This window comes from Xiphophorus maculatus, chromosome 20 (assembly GCF_002775205.1).
Source record: "Xiphophorus maculatus strain JP 163 A chromosome 20, X_maculatus-5.0-male, whole genome shotgun sequence".
Taxonomy (NCBI): domain Eukaryota; kingdom Metazoa; phylum Chordata; class Actinopteri; order Cyprinodontiformes; family Poeciliidae; genus Xiphophorus; species Xiphophorus maculatus.
Window position 1 is genome coordinate 14,349,445 of NC_036462.1, and position 19,081 is coordinate 14,368,525.

The 19,081-nt window shown below is 37.2% G+C and overlaps 1 protein-coding gene across 5 annotated transcripts in view; it reads right to left on the reverse strand.

Annotated features, from left to right (window-relative positions):
* LOC102227926 (voltage-gated potassium channel subunit beta-2) overlaps positions 1 to 19,081 on the reverse strand; it is a 94,899-nt gene that overhangs the window by 24,899 nt on the left and 50,919 nt on the right. The window contains exon 1 of one of the 5 annotated variants that reach the window (XM_023324694.1): positions 11,143 to 12,029. The exons of the other annotated variants lie outside the window; for them this stretch is intronic. Within the exon in view, the coding sequence (XP_023180462.1) occupies positions 11,143 to 11,354 (212 nt within the window). The 5' untranslated portion in view covers positions 11,355 to 12,029. Of the gene's footprint in view, positions 1 to 11,142; positions 12,030 to 19,081 lie in introns of those variants that run through there. 5 annotated transcript variants of the gene reach the window in all.

The window sequence follows — 19,081 nt, forward strand, 5'->3', positions numbered from 1 at the left end:
TTAAATGAGTTTTCTTCAATTCAAATTAATGCAAAAGATAGAAGAAAAGACAACTAAAACATTTTGGTGATATCAGAAAATTGTCTTCTCACAAGGATAATTACAATTAGGCACAATAGCTGTGAATACATTAAAATGTTAAAATGTCATTGTTGTTTGCTTCTGTTTTTAAATGAAAAGCAATCTTCAGCTTTCCACCTTGAGGTTTTAATCGTATCTCACTGTTGGGTGACCTTCTTTTGTAGCTGTGGACAAAAAGACTTTGTTCTCCGTCAGATCAAAGCCCAATATGGATTTGTAAGTGTCAGATTTGACTGGAGGAGAATGAATAAGGAGATTCTTTCCAGAGTTGAATTGAGAAGAATAATTTTACATTTTTGGAAATATGCTAATCCTCCTTTGAATGGAGACTTAGATTGATACCTCTCTGTGTCGGTGCGCCGTACAGGAAGTTGTTGAAAAACAAAGAAAAAAGATTTGCAACCCATTAAATAACTAACTGTAAGACATTTGACTTTATGCTTCGAAAGAGAAGAAAATACAAGTTTTATTCTTCAGTGTGAAACTTGGACAGTTTCAGGTTTTTAAACGGGTGTTAGGGAAAGTATTTACTGCATGAGTAGTCAGTGTGTTATCAGCAGCAGGCAGTGGTCAGAGCGCTGCCAGTTCGGAAAATGAGGAAGAAATTCAAGTTGGGAAAGAAAGCACCACGAATGGCAGCAACAGGATAACTTATGCATCACACAACCTCCACAGTTATAGAAAGGTTAGACCAATTCAGAGCTTTTAGCACATTGTCAGAAAAGGGCTCAGTTTGTCACCACTTTGTTCTCTGAAGAATGTGTTGCTACGTGTCACTGGTTGCACGCTGGGTTTGCAGCGCGTCTCGCCACTGATCAGTTGTAGTAGAAATTTCACACGATCTATTCCCCAAATAATAAAAGTTAGAAAAAGACTTCAGAAAAAAAAAATCAGCCCACTGATCGATCGTTCTGTGTAGTTTTTTTTTTGGATCCATTTAGTTTTCAAAGTGTCCGTAGATTACATTTGTTGTCAGTTGGTGCTATTGAAATAAAGCTGATATGATGAGATGTCAAATGTGATTTAATTTGGTGGAAATAAACAGCTTCATATAATGCCACAAAGAGACTGGCATTAAAGCATTTTATTACAGCTGTCAGTGACTGTTTGAATTATTTTTTTTTTTTTTTACTCATTAGCAGATTGAAGATTTAGACAATTTTAAAGTGTCTTCAGTTATTTTTTTAAAGAGACACTTTTGGTTTGTTTTAACTGACAACCTTTTAGTGTTTGTTGCACTAAACAGGAATCCCCAAGTGTGACAAATTTGCTGTTTTGATAAACAATACTATTGATAGTTGTTTTTATAAATACAGAATTATTTATGGCAATAAATCTGTGTTTATTGCCATAAATATAAATTACTGGTAACAGTTTTTACAGATTGCAGGTCTGCTACGGGTCCTGAATCTAGTCCCTTTTTGTTATGTCTGTTATTTGTGAACTATTTTTTTTGTGTTTTGAGTTCTAATTAATAAAATTCAAAGCAGTCTGAAAATAAAAAAAAATGAAAATACAAAGTCTAAATATAAAAATTTCGGAGATTTGCAAAGAACATTTTAACTGTATACGTCAAATGCACCTCTAGCATGTCAGAAAATTTAATATTGCTCCTCTTAGTCAAACCTAGTATCATAAACCCAACACCTGATTAGTGATTCATGTTTGGCTGAGTTACTGATAGCACTTTGATGAGGGAACCTCTGGATGAATGTTTGTTTGTGATTTACTCAGACATTAATACAGACCGTTCCTCTGAGCAGGGCTGTAATTGCTCAGATAAATGTTCAGGTATGATTAGAACTTGCTTCACTTATAATTACCACATAAAATGGCACAGTGTGCAAATAACCAAGGCAATTACAGGCAAGAAGAAAAAAGAAAGTCAAAGTTTTTCTCTCGGTAATGTCCATTATACTGCCACTGTCTACACGTTTACTCTGGAAGCTGTTCTGTCATTGTGTGTTTGGCATTAAAGCTAAATTTAACAAATGTTGGTTAATTAGCAATTTAATATACAATGGAAAAGACAGCACTGGTTTTAGGTCTCTCAAAATTTATACAACAAAAAAAGGTACAACAATAAAGAAAGCTTTACTGATTGCACATGCTTCCTGATTTAACTTTTTATCTTAATCTTTTCTGACAGAATATTGAATATATTATAAACAAGCAAGCTGAGAAGGATTCCCTGATTCAAGAAGCTGGAAGGGAACCTCTTCAAAATAAATAGAAATAATTAAATTAAATCAATGAAGAGATTTTGATACATCTTATAAAAAACAAACCATTGTAGATGTTTTTCCAGTAAAGAAAAAGTTGCTGAAAAAAATATGAGCTGGACACTACGAGTTCAGATCAAACTTCTGCCATCTGTCTAATTAAGAAAATGTTTTGGTTAAATATTTGTAACACACATGATTGAGCAAGATGCCGTGTCTTACTGAAGCTCCTCTGCTTTGGAGTAGTCTCATCTCAATTTGTTCTCATTTTCCCCCCTTCATTATGTAGAACAAAGTCAAAGTTCAATGAGGCTCCGGCTTATCCAGACTAAAACTTGTTCATTTGAAGTCAGTCTGATGATTTAGGTTTCCCCCTAAACAGGTCAAAGTACTAATCTGTGACCAGTCAATACATGCCAGATGAAGTTAATCTGTCATAATGTAAACAGAAGATGGCAAAAGAAGCAACTTTAACCTAAAACATCCTGATGATATAGTTACAGAACAGGTGGATATAAATGGATTGACTTGAAGGTAATGAAATGGTGGGTTTGAAATGTTCATAGATGCTTGGCGCTGAAAACATTTGCACTTACAACTTATATTTTCTTTAATTTCATTGTTTCATTTTGTTTATCTTGAGAGGTTCTTAGATTCACGTTTCAGCTCTTTAAATCACTTTAAGCACTTTTTTCAATAAGTTACCCGTCTTTCCAATTCTGCTTCATATAAAGAACTTTATGTTGACCAGATTGTAAGTAAATCATTTACAAGTCAATATTGTCTTCATGGAGAGTGATTTACAAATAAAGTTAAACTGCAAACGTGCAACGTTAAATGTGATGCCTGATAAAAATTTAGGTTCTCCTAACCTTTGTGTTGATGCACTTCATAAAAACAGTTGAGTGAAGCAGTGTCACCAGAGCAAAAAGGTATTCTGCAGCCCTGTTGCCTCCATGTCATGCTTCATTGATGCATTAATTCATGCAAAAGGATCAGAAACCCAATAAATGTGAAGAACATGAACATACAATTCAGTGGATCAAAACGTCTGTGTTTAAATCCCTTATTATTTGTTCTGATGCAAGGCTTTTATTTAGAAAGAAACTGATTATAGAGTATTTATCGACTGTATGCCAGAATGATCAAACGAAACAAGCTCTTTTAATATATCCCCTGTGTGTATTGAATTATAGTAAATGAGTTTCATTTCCTTTCATTTGAATTCTTGAAATAAATCAACTGTGATTCAATTCTAATTTATTAAGAGGCACCTGTAATCTCACCAGATTTTCACCAAATCAAGAACTGGTGCTTTTTGACAGCAGAATTAATAAATGGAAGAAGCTATTTCTAGAGCTTTAATGAAACTAACATGCAGAGAAACAGAGAGAGAGGGGAGCAACACACACATGCAAACAGAGGCTCTAATTAAACTTTATCAGTGAGGCGAAAAAAGAACAGCTGCCTTTTTCTCCTCCTTCAACATAAACACAAGTATCTCCCTCACATGCTTAAAGAAACAGAGGAAACATTTCATTTGCTCCTCCCAAAACAAACAAAATCTCACCGTGCTCTGTGCAACACAAGCCTACGTTAGCTAGATTGTTCATCAGTTTCTCCCAACACCCCCAGAGAAAAGATGGCTGAGGCGTCCACATTACAGATGGTACCTAAAAAATGTTTGTGACCTCAAGTCTCTGCTTTGAGTCTACAAACTAACCTCTCATAATCTCTAAAAGCGTTCTGTTTGACTTCCAGGGTCTGCTTGTGATTTATATCTGAATTTGGGGGGGAAAGCTGGCTCCCTGATGATGAGAGCCCTCAGAATGCAGGAGAAATGTCCCAGCATGCACCCACACTCATGACGCCCCAAAGCTCATACGCCCACAGCTTCTGTCAGCAGAGCCTGAGCGATGAGCAATTATGCATTTGTGTAACAATAATAAAAAAGGCAATATTCTTAAAAAAAATCCTAAACAAAACACAAATGTGATCCAAACTGAGCTCCATCACCTCGTCTTCAGCTCTGCTATGGCAACCAGTAACATTAAAGATGCACAGCACTAATTAATAACTAAATGTGTAAAGTCCTTGTTTGTAAATCTTGTCACTTTTCCTTCTTGTTATTTCTGCCATCTGTTTTCTCAGGCGACTTCAAGGTGGACTGAGCAACAATAACCACTGAGAACTGATTTTTTTTTGTTGTTTTTTTTTTTGCTTTGCTTTTAAAAAATTATAAAGGCCAACTCTAAGCAGCCCAGCGGTACGATTTAAATGCCATCCGCTTACACAAGACCTCCAGAGGCCATCCACTGTTACTGGGGCTCAATGTCAACTCTGAAAGTAAAAGTGGACATCATGAGATGAGGAATCTTAAGGCGACTTATTAGTAGATTTACACCAGAACAGGTGGTGAGTCAGCTATGACTTAGTCGGGCCTCCAGTAAGCAAGCGACTGCAACAGAGCAAAAGTGTTTTATAGCTGATGATGTCTTTGCCGAAGAAATGAAAATGCTTGGGGAACAAGACTTTATTTTGCAGGATGCATTGACAAGTATTAGGGATCAGGTATTGACCACTTTGCACCTTAGTCACTTAATACCACTGCAGTTTTGGTCGTTTTGTAACAGACTTTGGAACCTGAAGGCTTCATTTTGCACCTATCAAATGTCGATTTGAAAATGTTAGAAGGGCGTTGTGTTCATAACTTTGAACACCATAGCTTTAAAATTATTTTTCTATATTCTGCTGAGAAATTGTGGATTTTAAGACCTCTCTAAATAATTCATATCTATGTCATTTATGGCTAAATAAAGTGTATTAATCTCTTATTGCATTAGAGTCAACGGGCAAAATGGGAATCAGAACTAATAATCTTTTACTTGTTTCAAAATGATCATAATGTTGCTAAGAGCAACAATGGGTGCTAACGTGACCTGCTTCATTGGACCACTGCTGAGTTGCTGTCTCCGTTTCTCACTTATTCAGTGATATGATTGAGTCACAATATTTTCATTCATGTGGGTAAAACACACTATGTGTGAATATTATTGATGACACAGTGAGATAACTACTGTGGTTTTGAAATAGCTAATTAGCCATGTTCTATTAGCATCACATTGATCTCTGTCTGTGTTTTCCTTCCAGTTTGGTTCATTGAGTTAGTATTTCTGCAGGTCGATATATCCTGAATTACATGTTCAATTTACAGATAAACTGATGGGGGAATTCTAAATGATCAAAAAGAGAAGGAAACTTTAAGTGAATCCTCAAAGGGTTGTGATACCGTTTGCTTGGCTGAACTTGACCTGTCAGGTCATTTTCCATAACAGTGGAGACAGACTTCAACGTGGTTGGGGTCGCCATAGCAAGGTTGTTGCAAGAAAGGCAACATGACATGCATTGTAGGCAACAAACCACTGTCTACCTTGATCTATATTTCAATGTTGCTATTTTCCTTAAAATGTAATGATTGTTACTGGTTTTCTCAATTATTAGCTGTATGGTACTTTTTTGTGACTTTGTATTTTTTATTATTATTATTATTATTATGTAAAACACTCTGAACTGCCTTGATGATGAAATGTGCTATACAAATGAACTTGACTTGACTTAAAGATGGAAAAGAAGCTGAGTACAGAGAGTTGATGGAACGCTTTGTCTCTTGGTGAGGGGATCAATCATGTCAAAGTGAAAGAAAGTGAACAAAACAAAAAAGAGGACTGAAGATTTTAAAAGACACAGGGTTAGGTCAAACACTATTTTCATCATGAAAAAAGAAGTGGAGGTGGTTGAGGTATATAAATACCTCTGTGTTTGCTTGGACAACAGTGAAGGGACAGAACAGACTTTAATTCTTGAGGAAACTTTGGTCCTTTTGTCTTTGAAGCAAGTTTATGCAGATCTTCCACAATATTTTTGTGAAGATTGCAATCCCTTCTATCATCATCTGTTGGGTTACCCGCTTCAGAGGCAGGGACTTTAAAATACTGAAAAACCTGATGAAGAAGGCTGGTTCTGTTATAGGGATGACTGTGGAACCTCTGGAGATGATGAAAAATTCTTCATAAAATCAAGAAAATTATGGAAAACCATGAGAATCCTCTTCAAAAAACTGTTATACAACAGCAGAGTGGTTTTTCAGTCAGAGGCTTCTTCAGAAATCTTCTACAGCAGATCCTTCCTGCCCACAACCATCACCATCTACAACAACTCTGAAAAGAACCTTGAATAATATGAGTTACAACAACATTTAATTTTCCTTTGAAATTGATCAAGTATTTTTGAACTGAATTTAATTGTTGCTTCTTGTTTGTCTTTTGGGAGGTGAAGGCATTGGTCGGCCATGTTGTATTTGCTGGTCATGTAACAGTGATGCAATGCAGGATTGAGGATGTTTAACTAAGCAGAGAAAAAATGTCAGAGGTGTGGCCATTTTCCTAACAGAGTCAAAAAGGTGAAATCAGATAAATCATTGGTAAATAACAGGTATCGGCCATAACAGCAATATTAATATTAAATATGAATTTCAGTGCAGATTCTGATATTGGTGCATCCCTAACATTTATCAATCAATGATGTGAGATTTGCAACTTACATGTCCAGACATCCCAAATCTTTCTTGCACAAATGTTTCAGAATAAAGTAAAATATGAATAACAGCAGAACAGACGGTAAGTGATATCTGACCTCTAACATAAGCAGAATGAACACTTCCAGCATACGGCATCTTATTGAATATACCCTGGAGTTTTGTTTCCGTTCCCATTTGTTAACCACAGCAGTTTGAGGTGAATCCTTCAAACTTTTTTTCTGCACAATGCACAAAAATGGCAGCCCAGCTGGAATTCAATACATGCTCTGGCTCTTGTAACTCAGCAGGACTTTGGAGATTTGCTGCATCTTAGCAAATAAAACTCTCCCCATCAGCAGGGTTTGGCTGACTGAACGAAGAGCTAATACCAGAATGAACTGCCTCACCTGCATTGCTCTCTCCCAATCTCACAGACATCCCCTGACAAAGACTGCTTTACATAATCACAAGCCATTTAGTGTGCATCATTAATTCAGTCCAGAAAGAAGACATTTATTCATTCCTTGGAAGAGGATGACGATTCACAGTCAAGCTTGGTGATTTTACCCAGTCGTATCAGTCAGATGCAGAGTTCCATTTAAAAACGGCTGGCAGGCCAATAAAGCTGCCGCAATTCCTCCGTGCCGTGAAAAGACTTTCACTTTGATGATTTTGGTGGCCTTGCTGAGTAAGGTCACTCCCAAACTAACCTGAAAACAAACTCAGAGATGCAGACGGGTCAAACTCAAGGCTGCCATTCAAGGAGAAGGCGAGAATTTTATGCAAATGAGTCTGATTTGAATTTCACAGCGATTGTGCAGAGGGGGATAATCAGGGAAAGTTTTTGGCGGGTGGATAATACAGCTTTACTGTATTCTTTTGGGGCCCGGTTTTAAAACCACAAACCTCTTCAGCTGTCTAAATAGAGAAATGAGAAATTCCTTCTCCTTTTAGCAAAGAGAGGCGGGGAAAATCCTAAAGATGAAAAGAGAAATGGACGGCTATGTTAAAGGGCTTGCAAGCCTCAACTCCAAGAGGCGCGCTTGAGAGATTCACAGTGACACGAGCACAGATCACTTCATCCCAGTGTACTTCCTCTTGGGCATTGTGAATACACCAGCAATCTCCCCTTCCTTTTCCTTTTCGTTCCCGTTTCTTCCAAACAAAACCCCAGACATTATGCCCTCCCCTCTGTACAGGAACGTTTGGGGCTTCCCGCCGCATCACGACGCGCATTTCCTTTGGTTTACATAAGATACAAGTTTACAAGAACACATCCCGTCCTGTACTTCGTAGCACACTGTGAAAGCACAAGAACACGCAAAGCCGCTGGCCCCTGAGCTGCAAATGATTTTTCTCATTCAATATCATTAGGCTCAATGATGACAGTGAGACAACACGAGGAGGTTGCCGCCAGCAAATTACATGCAGAAGACTGTGATGTGGCTGCAGACGGAGATGGGTCATACGGTTCAACAAATCAACCCTCACATTATTTTCACTGTGCTTAATACTTGGAAAGGCACAACTTGACACCAAATAGTAAAAAAGTTTTCAATTCTACACAAAAGCCCCATCGAGATATTTCTGGTAAAAGAACCGATTCAGTTTGTTGGTTTCTAATTCAAAGAATTGTTGTACAGTTTGACACACAAAACCAAGTATCAGTACAGCATATGTGACCCTGTGGGACCTTTTGGCAGTGCATACAAATTGCATGTTGACTAGAATCTGACAATTTTCAGCTTGATTTGCTCATACCGTTGACCTGCTAGTCGGACTAGTTTATATTTTTTCAGTCAGTGAAATCAGTGCTTCCAGGTTACTGTAATAACACTGGAGTGTAGATGCTGTTACTGAGTGAAGAAAACTCAAAGTTAGGTATTCTCAGTATCGATGATTAAATCGAAACTAGATAAAGCACAAAGACAAAGAAGATATAAAATATTTCTATAATATGTTGAGACATGTATGCAGTTTATTCAGGCAACGAAAGAAAGACTTTTAGCACATAAAAGAAAGATTCTGGTTCATTAATCAATAAAAAACATGCTGACGAAAAGGGTTGGTTCATATATTGCAAGTCATACAATTTTAATTCAAGAAATGCTTAGTTTGCAATATATATTAAATATACACCTGAATGCTTGAAGACTCAAGCACTCAGGTTCTCTCTGTCAGTGATATATTTAGTGTAGCTTGTTTATCAACAGATGATGTTTTTATTGGGGTTTTAACAAAACCAGGTGAAATCTTTCTCAAACAGATGCTGCAGAGTGCTGCTTCTTCAGTAAAACCATGCTGTTGAGATGAAAATAACACATTTTCTTTTTTTCCCCCCCCAGAAGCTGGATAAACTGCTGACTATCTGGGTTCTGTGTTTGCAATGAACCCAAAGCAGAAACACATCAACACTGTTCGGTTGGGCATTTGTCACGGGTCATATTGTCATCGCGACACTCACCAATGTTTTCATATATTGCATGTTTTGCTAAACATGGGCAGCCCTGCTAAAGACAGTTTACAATCTCAATTTTACAATCTTCTAAATTCATGTTGTATAGCGACATCTTTCATACAGCGTTGCCAGATTATGCCTGCTCCTATACCCTTAGTTACTAATGTGGCTAATAAATTTTCTAAGAGTTGTTAGAGTAAAATTGGAATTGGATAAAATCAGCCTAACCACATTACAATTTTACAATATCTGCAGATTAGAAATGAGCCACATAATTAATCTTTGCATCTAGTAATTTTTTAATCAAAAGCCTAACAATAAATTATTAGCAATGAGAATTTTACTTTGATTGCACTTTATTAAAGCCTTCTGGTAATGTATTTCATTAGAATGAATAGAAGGAAACACAAAGAACAAGAGATGATTACAAACAAGAAAGAAATTAGAAGCAAAAAGTGCTGCAATGCTGACACACAGTATTACTGGCCGGCTTATTACAAACCACAGTGTACTTTAACACAGAGCCCTTGATCATTAGCTCTCTGCCACTGCTCAGTCTGACACTCACTACTCAGTGCTTTAAGTGTGCATTTGAAGAGATCTTCATTCTTATTCATCTTTTCCCCTTGCAGCATTCGCGTAATAGCCGAGCTCATTTAAATAATTCACCATGCAAATGTGAGGCATTTGCAAATTTGATATAAAATGCATGTGCGCAATAAATATTTGCCAAAATAGCTAAATTATTTAACTGTTAAATTGAATTGTCATTCTTCCTTTCCCTGATGCTTCCTGTTGACAAAAAGAGCTTAGTAACTGTCAGAACTAAAATAAAAACCTCATCAAAATGGAGGCTACAGAACTGCAAAAAATACTAGAATTGCCCCAATCTGGCTTTTTCTTATTGGCCAATAATGATTTTCTTTTCAGTCTTTCACTTGAACGGATTTGGTAATTATGACTTAGGGCTTTTTTTTATTACTTCAAAGCATGTAATGTAAAAAAGAATAATTTGTGTTAAAGATTACTTGCTATTGGGGCAGAAACAAAAAATAAAGGAAGCAAAAGCTTAAGCATCAACGCATATGTCCCAAGACACAATCAAATTCTTATTAAGCTTGAAAGAAGTGGAGAAGCAAGCAGTACTTGGTGACATTTTTCAATAAATATAGATATTTCTTTTTTCATCTTTTCTTGTGAGTTGATGCAGAAAAAGTTCTTAAGGGAGTTTTCAGTTTTGATGCTTTAATGTATTGGAAGAATAAATCTTATCTGTGCTCTAAATGATTATTTTAATCAATTGGAGCACATCACAAAAATACACATTGACTCCCTGAAGGGTGAGATGCATAAATATATAGCATTTATTGCATATATAAAAGCAAATCATTGGGGAATATCCCAGGAATGGTGTTTAATAAAACGGACGTAACATTTAGAATGGAGTCAATTCTAAATGTGAAAAATGTCGTCCTAAAAATCTGAGCATTTTCAATCATAAATATCGATTTATAGATATGAATACACCTCAAAGTAGGTTTGTTTTTTGAGCACTTAAAAGTTGGTTATATACAACTAAGATCAAATTTAATGTCTATAGCTGAATTTACAAAGTGCATCATTGTAAGGGACAAAAAAAAAAATTAAGGTAAAATCTTTCTGGGAATGTTACTGTCATTTTCAGATAGACGTTATAATTTTGACAGTACAGCTTATCAAGATTAACAAGTGCGGCAAACTGAAAAATATAAGAGATCCAAAATATCAAAGAAATTTGGCTGTGGAATGTCTTCAGACATGCCTACCTATACTTCATGCCAGTCTTCACACTTTGCTCGCTGGAGGAGGGCACACTCTGAACTGAGAGTTGCCCAAGACTGCGAGCCACCATCGCCACCGCTCTGAACTTGCTGCGGGTTCCTGTGCTGGGGCTGTTGGCATTCTGACGGTTCAGCCGGTCCTCTGTGTTGCGGCTCACTCCCCCACGGTGATCTGTGCACACTAATGACACCTGCATCCTGGCTTCTGGCTGAATTAAGGTCTTCTCTGATTAAATTCTCCTCTGAATAAAAACAGAAAAAACTCCCCCAAGGCAGAGTGTGAGGACCCTCCCAAAAACGTGTACTAATTGAGTCTGAAAGATGCTCCAAATCGAGGCGAACGCTGCGAGACCGTCAGTAATCCCTCCACGGTTTTTGCTCACACAGAGTGACGGATCACTGATCAGGTGGAAATCCTGTCCCAGAAAGTCCAAACCCCTGGACTACATTGTTGCTTTTTCCTCTGAGCAGGGGTCAAGCAAAGCTGCAATCACTGATTTAGAGACATGAAGTCCAACTAAATGGGAAAAACAAAAATTGTGTTCTTTTTGATTCATTCAGTCGTCCTTCTGTTTAATGTGAAGATGAAGGAAAACTGTCGTAGTCCTGCAGTTTTCTCTAAAAGAAAAACAAACAAAAAAAAAAACCCTCTTGTAGCCAAGCCTGGCAACGACTAGATCCACACAAAGAGATGATGGAGAGAATAAAACACGCCACACAGTTCCAGCAGCAGGTTTTCATCTCCAAGTCCATCTTTACAGACGCGCTGACTGATGAAAATTCTTCTGACTACAGTTGTCAGTAAAAAAAAAAAAAAGAAAAGAAAGGGGAAGGATTCATTTCCCAGCTTTAACTGTTGCCTGGATTAAACTTACATCTGTGTGCCTTGTGCTCGGCATAAAACGGCACGGAGCGCGCAGGCGAGGGCTGGGAGGAGAGATGGGGGGAGCGGGGGAGGGAATACGGTGGGAGGGCTACGAGGATGAATATTCAGAGAGCCACAGCAGCGTGAGAGCACGGTACTGAAGTCCTGCGTGTTTACAGCTCCTCTCACAGAAGAGGTAGTGCATTTCTGCACCCATCTTTGTCCATCTGTTGCCCTGCAGTGAGATCTCATTCAGTTTATTGTGTCTGGAGAAAAAGACGGAGACTGAGTGCTTCAGTGGTCGGGACTTTGCAGTCGCTCTTGGCCCCAGAGAAGGGGACTCTCACATGGGTTTGTCCAATGGCCCGTGAAACAAATATTATGCAACTTTTGTTTGTGACAAAATGAAGGCAGAGGGATGTGTCTGAGATTATGCTCTTCTCTTTACTAGGTCTAAAACAAATTTCATGCATTCATGTATTTCGTTTGATCGTAAATTAAATAATTAGGGTGAAAAAAAATTAAGATCCAGAGGCTAACTTGTAGACTCAATTGTCATTGAAAATTCATTTTACGATAAGTAAGTCATCTCATATGAATAGGACAACAGATGAGTCTCACTAACAGTAATATAATACTGGAGCTTATCTAAACAGGCCAGCTAGCCTGCCAAGGAGATAATTAAAAGCGATGACATCAGGAGCAGACATGTACAGTTTAGTGAGCTCCATCAAAGGAATAGAGCAACGGGGAGGTTGCCACCTATTGTTGAAGCTACAACCTTTTGGTTTCCTGGACTTAAATAGAACCCTGAGGGGGGAAAGGAGGTTTAATTGAAGTGAAATAGGATTTCTGTCAGACGTAGTGTGGAAAAGCAGTCTGGCGGCTCGGAATAGCTCAAAAGATCCTTTTGCAAAGCTTACCATAGTTTCACTATGAATCATTATGGTGGGAATATGTAGATTTCTACAAAAGGTGAAATGTGTAACAAACATATAACATTAGTAATTATGTTGTTAAATAATTTGTCATCTAAGTAATAATTTAATAACAAAAGACACTTTTTATTACGTGAAAAACATAAACTGAGTCAAGCATTACAAACTGCTGCTCTATTGGAGGACGGTTACGCTAAACTGAAACTTAGAACAAACTTTAGCATCTATATGCAGAAAAGGAGTTGCAGCATTTCTCCTTACAGGCGATTTACAAGCACATATCTGTGTTTGTCGGGTGCGTTATTGATAAGAGTATGCCTCTGCCTCCACGTAAACATTAAACTGACGACACTTGCTCTAGCCATCGATTAAGCTGAGAAGTTTCTGCATTCCCTGGTTCTGTTATTGCGTGGGAGCCTGCTGCAGACAGGGAATGAGGGTGTGAGTTTGCAGGCGGCTACAGCAGAGATAAGATGTGTCGTTTAATTAATATGAGTGACAATTTTGTCGACTGATGTGCTTAAACAGAAATAGAACATGTATTGGTTTGAACTCAGTTAAAGCGACGAAAGGAGAGGAATAAAAATATGTAAATAGTCTATAAACAAACAGGTTGTAAACTCTACATGATGATCAAGTCAAGTTCAAGCTCCTTTACAAATCAATTTACTAATAGATGCATGAAGTCATGACATATATAGATTTTCAGCCTATATTATGGAAATAAATTATGAATGAGCAAAAACCAGTTCAACATTTCTATGAACATAAATTAGTACCGGTTTAACCTGTTTGAATTGAACTTAGAAACAATTTTGTTAAGGGTTAACTTGCACAACAATGACTTTGATACAGTTTTAGTAATTATCTCGTGATTTTAGAACAGAGCGTGTCACCTTTGGGCCTTGTGCACAAATAAGAGCATGTTTGGAAATTAGCAGCAGAAAAAAGTAAAACACAGAAAGGATCGATAATCATCTTTGCAGGGTCACGTCTCTTACTTTTAGGCATGAGGAACCAATTTGGAGGCACTCGCAGAAACATCCGTGTCATTTCATTCAGGTCTGCTCAATACATTTACCACTGATGCCGTGGAAAACTGATCCTTCAATTTACACTTCTCTGCTCCGGAGCCCCCAAAGAGTCGTGACTTGGGATAAAAGCAGAGAAGTTGGCAGGGCCAGAGAGAAGAGCAAAGGCTGAAGAGACAGAGTGTAAACCCTGTGAAGTCCACCATTCTCGTAACAAGCCTGACAAAAAGCACACTCTAAGATGTGGAAATATGTCAATGTCTAAACATCTAATAAAGGTAAGTACGTTTGAAAAATATGAGAGCCGTTTTAATGATACACATTAGGGTTGAATCATTTTCTTCCTCCATCTCATTTATAGTTGCAGAGACAATATGATTTTATTCGTCTCCGCTAGAAATTCAGCAGATTTATTGATGGGCACTCAAATCGATTCAAGCAAACATTATGAAACAGTCAAGTAATCCATCAGCTAAATGAAGAAACTTTTATAACACATGGCTCTCTTTGGTATTTTGTACAGTTGATTTGTTCCCGCAGCTGCACTGCAAATCAAAATTTACCGGTCCAGAAAAAATGATTAATGAACTGCAGGACACCACATGCAACTAGGGTTCATAATTAATAAATACAAAAGAAGCTATTAACAGATTATGAAGCACATGCGAACAGAGTGCAGGAAAATATGCTCATCCCAATGAACAAACTATGGACAGAAAGAAAATAAAGAGAAAAGATCATCACTGAATGATGCCATGATTCCTTCTCTTGAGGAAAAACACAATTTCAGGTTTACAAGTTTCCTGTGGAAAAATCTGGTAAAAAAAATAATCTGAAAATTCCTTAAACTCTTTTTCTTTAACAGAAATATAATATTTTGTCCCGGATGAATTGGAGATCTGTTCAATCTTTCATCTACGACTATTTTCTTTCTTTAGGTCCATTCAACATATCCATATAGAACCACTGGCCTAGACAAAACAAACTCATATTCCAGAATTGTGATGTTCCAGGATCTAAAAAAATCTGATGTTTACATGCTTATATACTTTGTATTTATGGCTGCTATGTCAAAGTCTTTCTTATAAGAATATTGTTCTTTTCAACATCAAAAAACTGATTATATATTTTCCTTTTAGTTAAGACAACCTCAAACTCTTCAGAATGTCTTAAATTTGAATCAACTTTGTTATTTTGAAAGAATACTTCCTTTTCCTAAAACTTTTTCTTTCAATAGAATCAATATTAACAGAAATTGAAATTAGTTTTATAATTTGTAGAATAATTCAAGTTGTTTGTCCTTGTTTATTTCATCTCTGATACCATTATTCTGAAACAGCTTTTCATTTTTCTCAAAACCTTTCACTTTCAAAAACATACTAGAGAGTCAAGGCCACGTTTCCTTACAACCAAGCCAGAATCGAAGTCAATTTTTACAAATGCTTACTTTTATTATCCGCTCCGTTTTTCAGGCAACGCTGTAGCAGGGATTTATTTTCTCAGCAGTTTTATTGAACAAATGCTGGCCTGAGCTTCAAGCCGCTTTGTGCTCGTTCTTTAAAATATGTCAGTGAACGTCCAGAATTAATTTCCTTCCCATCTTTGTCATGGGATAAATCAATCGTAACGGATGCAGAACCAGAAATAAGAATCCATCAAATGCTGCTATCAAATCTTTAATTTGTGATATTGTGCTTAGAAGGTGACACGTGTTGCACTACAGTCAATAAAGCACTGTTTTATTTTTCATAAACACCCCATCCTGTTAGGTCCAATAAATAACCTCATTAGCTGGTTAGTAAATCATCTCCCACCTATGAGCCAGAATCTTTGTCTCTTCTCTAATCAAATGTCTGACATCTAGTTATCTAAAAATCTACTGATCCTCTAAAATCCCTCAGACCTTTCTTTCAGTGTGAGTGTTGAGGGCTGATAGGATTTCTTCATCTGATTCTATCTGTGGGGGGTTGAGATGAGAGAAAAAGAAAATTTGCAGCAAAACTTTTTCCCTGTTCAGATCTGAAGTTGAGTAAAATCAATCGTAATCAAAAGTACTCTTTTTGGGAGTTTACAGACCAACATAAAGATGAAAAACACGAACAGAAAATAAATAAATAGCACTGCAGTGGAGAAACATCAGTTTTGATAAACTTTCCTTATTACCCCCTGCTGAAGACAAAAAGGTACAAAGTTTCTGAACATCTAGTCACTACTAAAATCTAAAGTATTGCTTTTGCTCTGTTTCTCCTTGTAGGACCGGTCAGGAAAAGGCTCAAGCCATCAATGATACCAAGCCATAATGAGGCCCCGAGAGTTGTTCTGGTTGTACAGGACTTTCAGCTCAATACAAGTGACCTCTGCCACACCGCCTACATACTGCAGCTTGGAAACACATCGGAAGAGAGGAGAAGACTACTGCTTTAATCAAAGGCTCCTGAGAGACTCTACTGCGCACAGAACTACTTTTAGGTACCATCACGAAAACTCATCCTCCACCACAACTGCAGTATTAGCTCCTAATATAAGAGTTCAATATAGAGAGCCAAAGCACAATTCAAACAATGTCCTGACTTACTGAAAGGCAAGGACTTTTAAATTTGACATTCATTATCAGATTGAGTATGTGCCAAAAAGACAGAGTCTCTGTACCTCATTCTAGTTGGATCTGGCACATAAACTGGCCTCCAAGGGAGCTGCAGGGTGCTGTGAGGCTAACACTGCCCGAGTTAACGACTGCTACATTTCCTCCACAGGGAGGGGCACTAATGTGAGGTGAGGGAAGTTCTCACAATATTGTAGTTTCTGATGGCATTTTTCTCCACAGTCACCCTCAGATCGATCCTAAAATTTCATTCAGAGTTCGTTCTTCTTAGGTCATTTCAAAGTATACAATTTGTTAAAAAAAGAAATGTCCTATTTGGTATAATTGTTTTATTTTTGATGTGGTCTTAGACTCACATCAAAACCTGACATATTTGACAAAAAACATAGCTCAATTAGGAAAAAAAGAAAACAGTATGAAGCTGCCACTACCACGTTTGACTGTGGGTATGGTGTTCTTTTAGAGATGCTATTGCTATTTTTGTGCCAAACATGAGTTTTGAAAATGTGGGAATTTAGGGAGATGTTAGCCAACCTTTGATAAAGAAAAACATTCTTTCTTGTGACACTTTTCTTTATTACAGAAAAAAGGGGGGAAAGCAGATTATTGCCATGTTTAGAAAGCAATGAGTTCTTGTCAGAAATTCCTGTCATGTCATTGTGCCATGGTACATACAGTAGCATAGATGTCTTTGCACCCTTCTCCTGACTGTTATGTTGGTAAAAGTATATAATTTGGATCCACTGCTAACAAGCAAATACCAGGAAGCACCAGTTCATTACATAATATTAAGATTTACAAAAGAAGATTGCAAGTTCGAGTACATTAAGTCTGAATAGTGAAACTGGACTAAAGAGGGCTTCAGTAGAGCATTAAAATAATCAGGATACAGCAGAATAGTTTGAAGTTTAATTGGGTTTTACAGGATTTTTAGTACAAAAAAGGGGATTTCCTTATATCACAACAACCTGGCTTTTTAACAGACTTCTTATATTTATCTTGCTTTGATTATTAATTCACATAAACAACTTCCTTAAAGTGTAACTAGACCTCTTCCTTGGTACAAATGTAACTGTTAACGACTGTTAAATTTGCAGACCACAAAAAATAGCCACAGCTGCCCCACTTATAACTGTCACCCAGCTGTCCAATAGCTATTTAAATAAAATTTACAGAGAGTTTGGCTCACCAGCATTTGTGAGGATTTGAGTAACTCGCTTAAAGAATAGCATGCTTGAGATGCTGCAGTGGTGTTCAGTCAGAGGAGGGAGTGGGTGCAAGAGTGGGTGAAGGGGCTTAACTGAGTTAATGGAAAGAGATTTGAGGTCAGACAGACTGACAGTGTTGATCGACAGACGGGGTAATGTTTGTTTTTATGCATCTGAAGGCTTCATCTAAGCAGTCCTTAGTGCTGACAGCACCGTCACTCTTGAGAATCTAATTATTGCAGGACAAAAATATATGTTTTATTTGTCTGTTTATATTTTTTACTTATTTATTAAAATCCAGAAACTTTAAAATATTTCATTATTGATCATACATTTAAAAATTTCAATAGTAATGTGTCAAAATGTCCCTGTTAGCCTGCCTAGTATTCAATGGATTGTAATAAAACTTAGGTAACAAACCATTTCTGTGTTTGCTCGTGAATCATTTTGTGGTAGTTAATTAATAGTACATAGACGGTAGTTGCATTGTTTGGTTTTCTTATATTGAACATGTGAATGTGTTTAAGTCATAGACTTTAAATCTAAAAAAAAAAAATCTTAAATCTCTTCATTATTCATTTAATAGAGATTGCTTCCTGAAAATGAAAATGAGTCATTCTTAAATTAGATTTTTTTCAGCAGTGATGAGACTGATTTATGAACTCTAATAAAATTCAGCTGAGGCTAATATTGCCGGAAAGTTAACCAATGCAACCTTAGTAATTGTAATCTGGAGGAGCTGGATTGAGATTTAAATAATCCCATAAATGTTGAAAATTCAGTGCGGTTCTTTAATTACTCTGGGAATTCCTGCGGAAACAGTAGCGGGGAGAGTCTCAGGTCACATCTGTTGAGAGTGAGCGTTGCAACTCTTAACTCTCCAGTGAGCATGACAGATTCCCTGCAGACAGCAGGGCTCAGGAGGAGCGGGCTCTTCAGATGTCCCCACTTACGAATCCAACGGAGCAAGAGAGCTGAGGCAATCAAATACGAGTAGAATAGGGAACCCCTACCCTTATGTAATAAGATTCTGATCAGGGTTTCTGTGTTGAGATTAGTAAATTCCTTCATTTTAGATATGAAATTACAGGGACTTTTGGATAAGCAACACTATCTACAGAGTGGTGAAGTACAGAAATAAATTCATACTTTTGGATCGTGATTTGAACAACAAAGTATGCTTAAATCACACAGGCCTGATTTGCACGGCCGCAGGGTGCACACTCACTAATCTGAAGAGGAAGAAAAAGGAAGAATGAGAGGAGGAGAAAGAATAATGT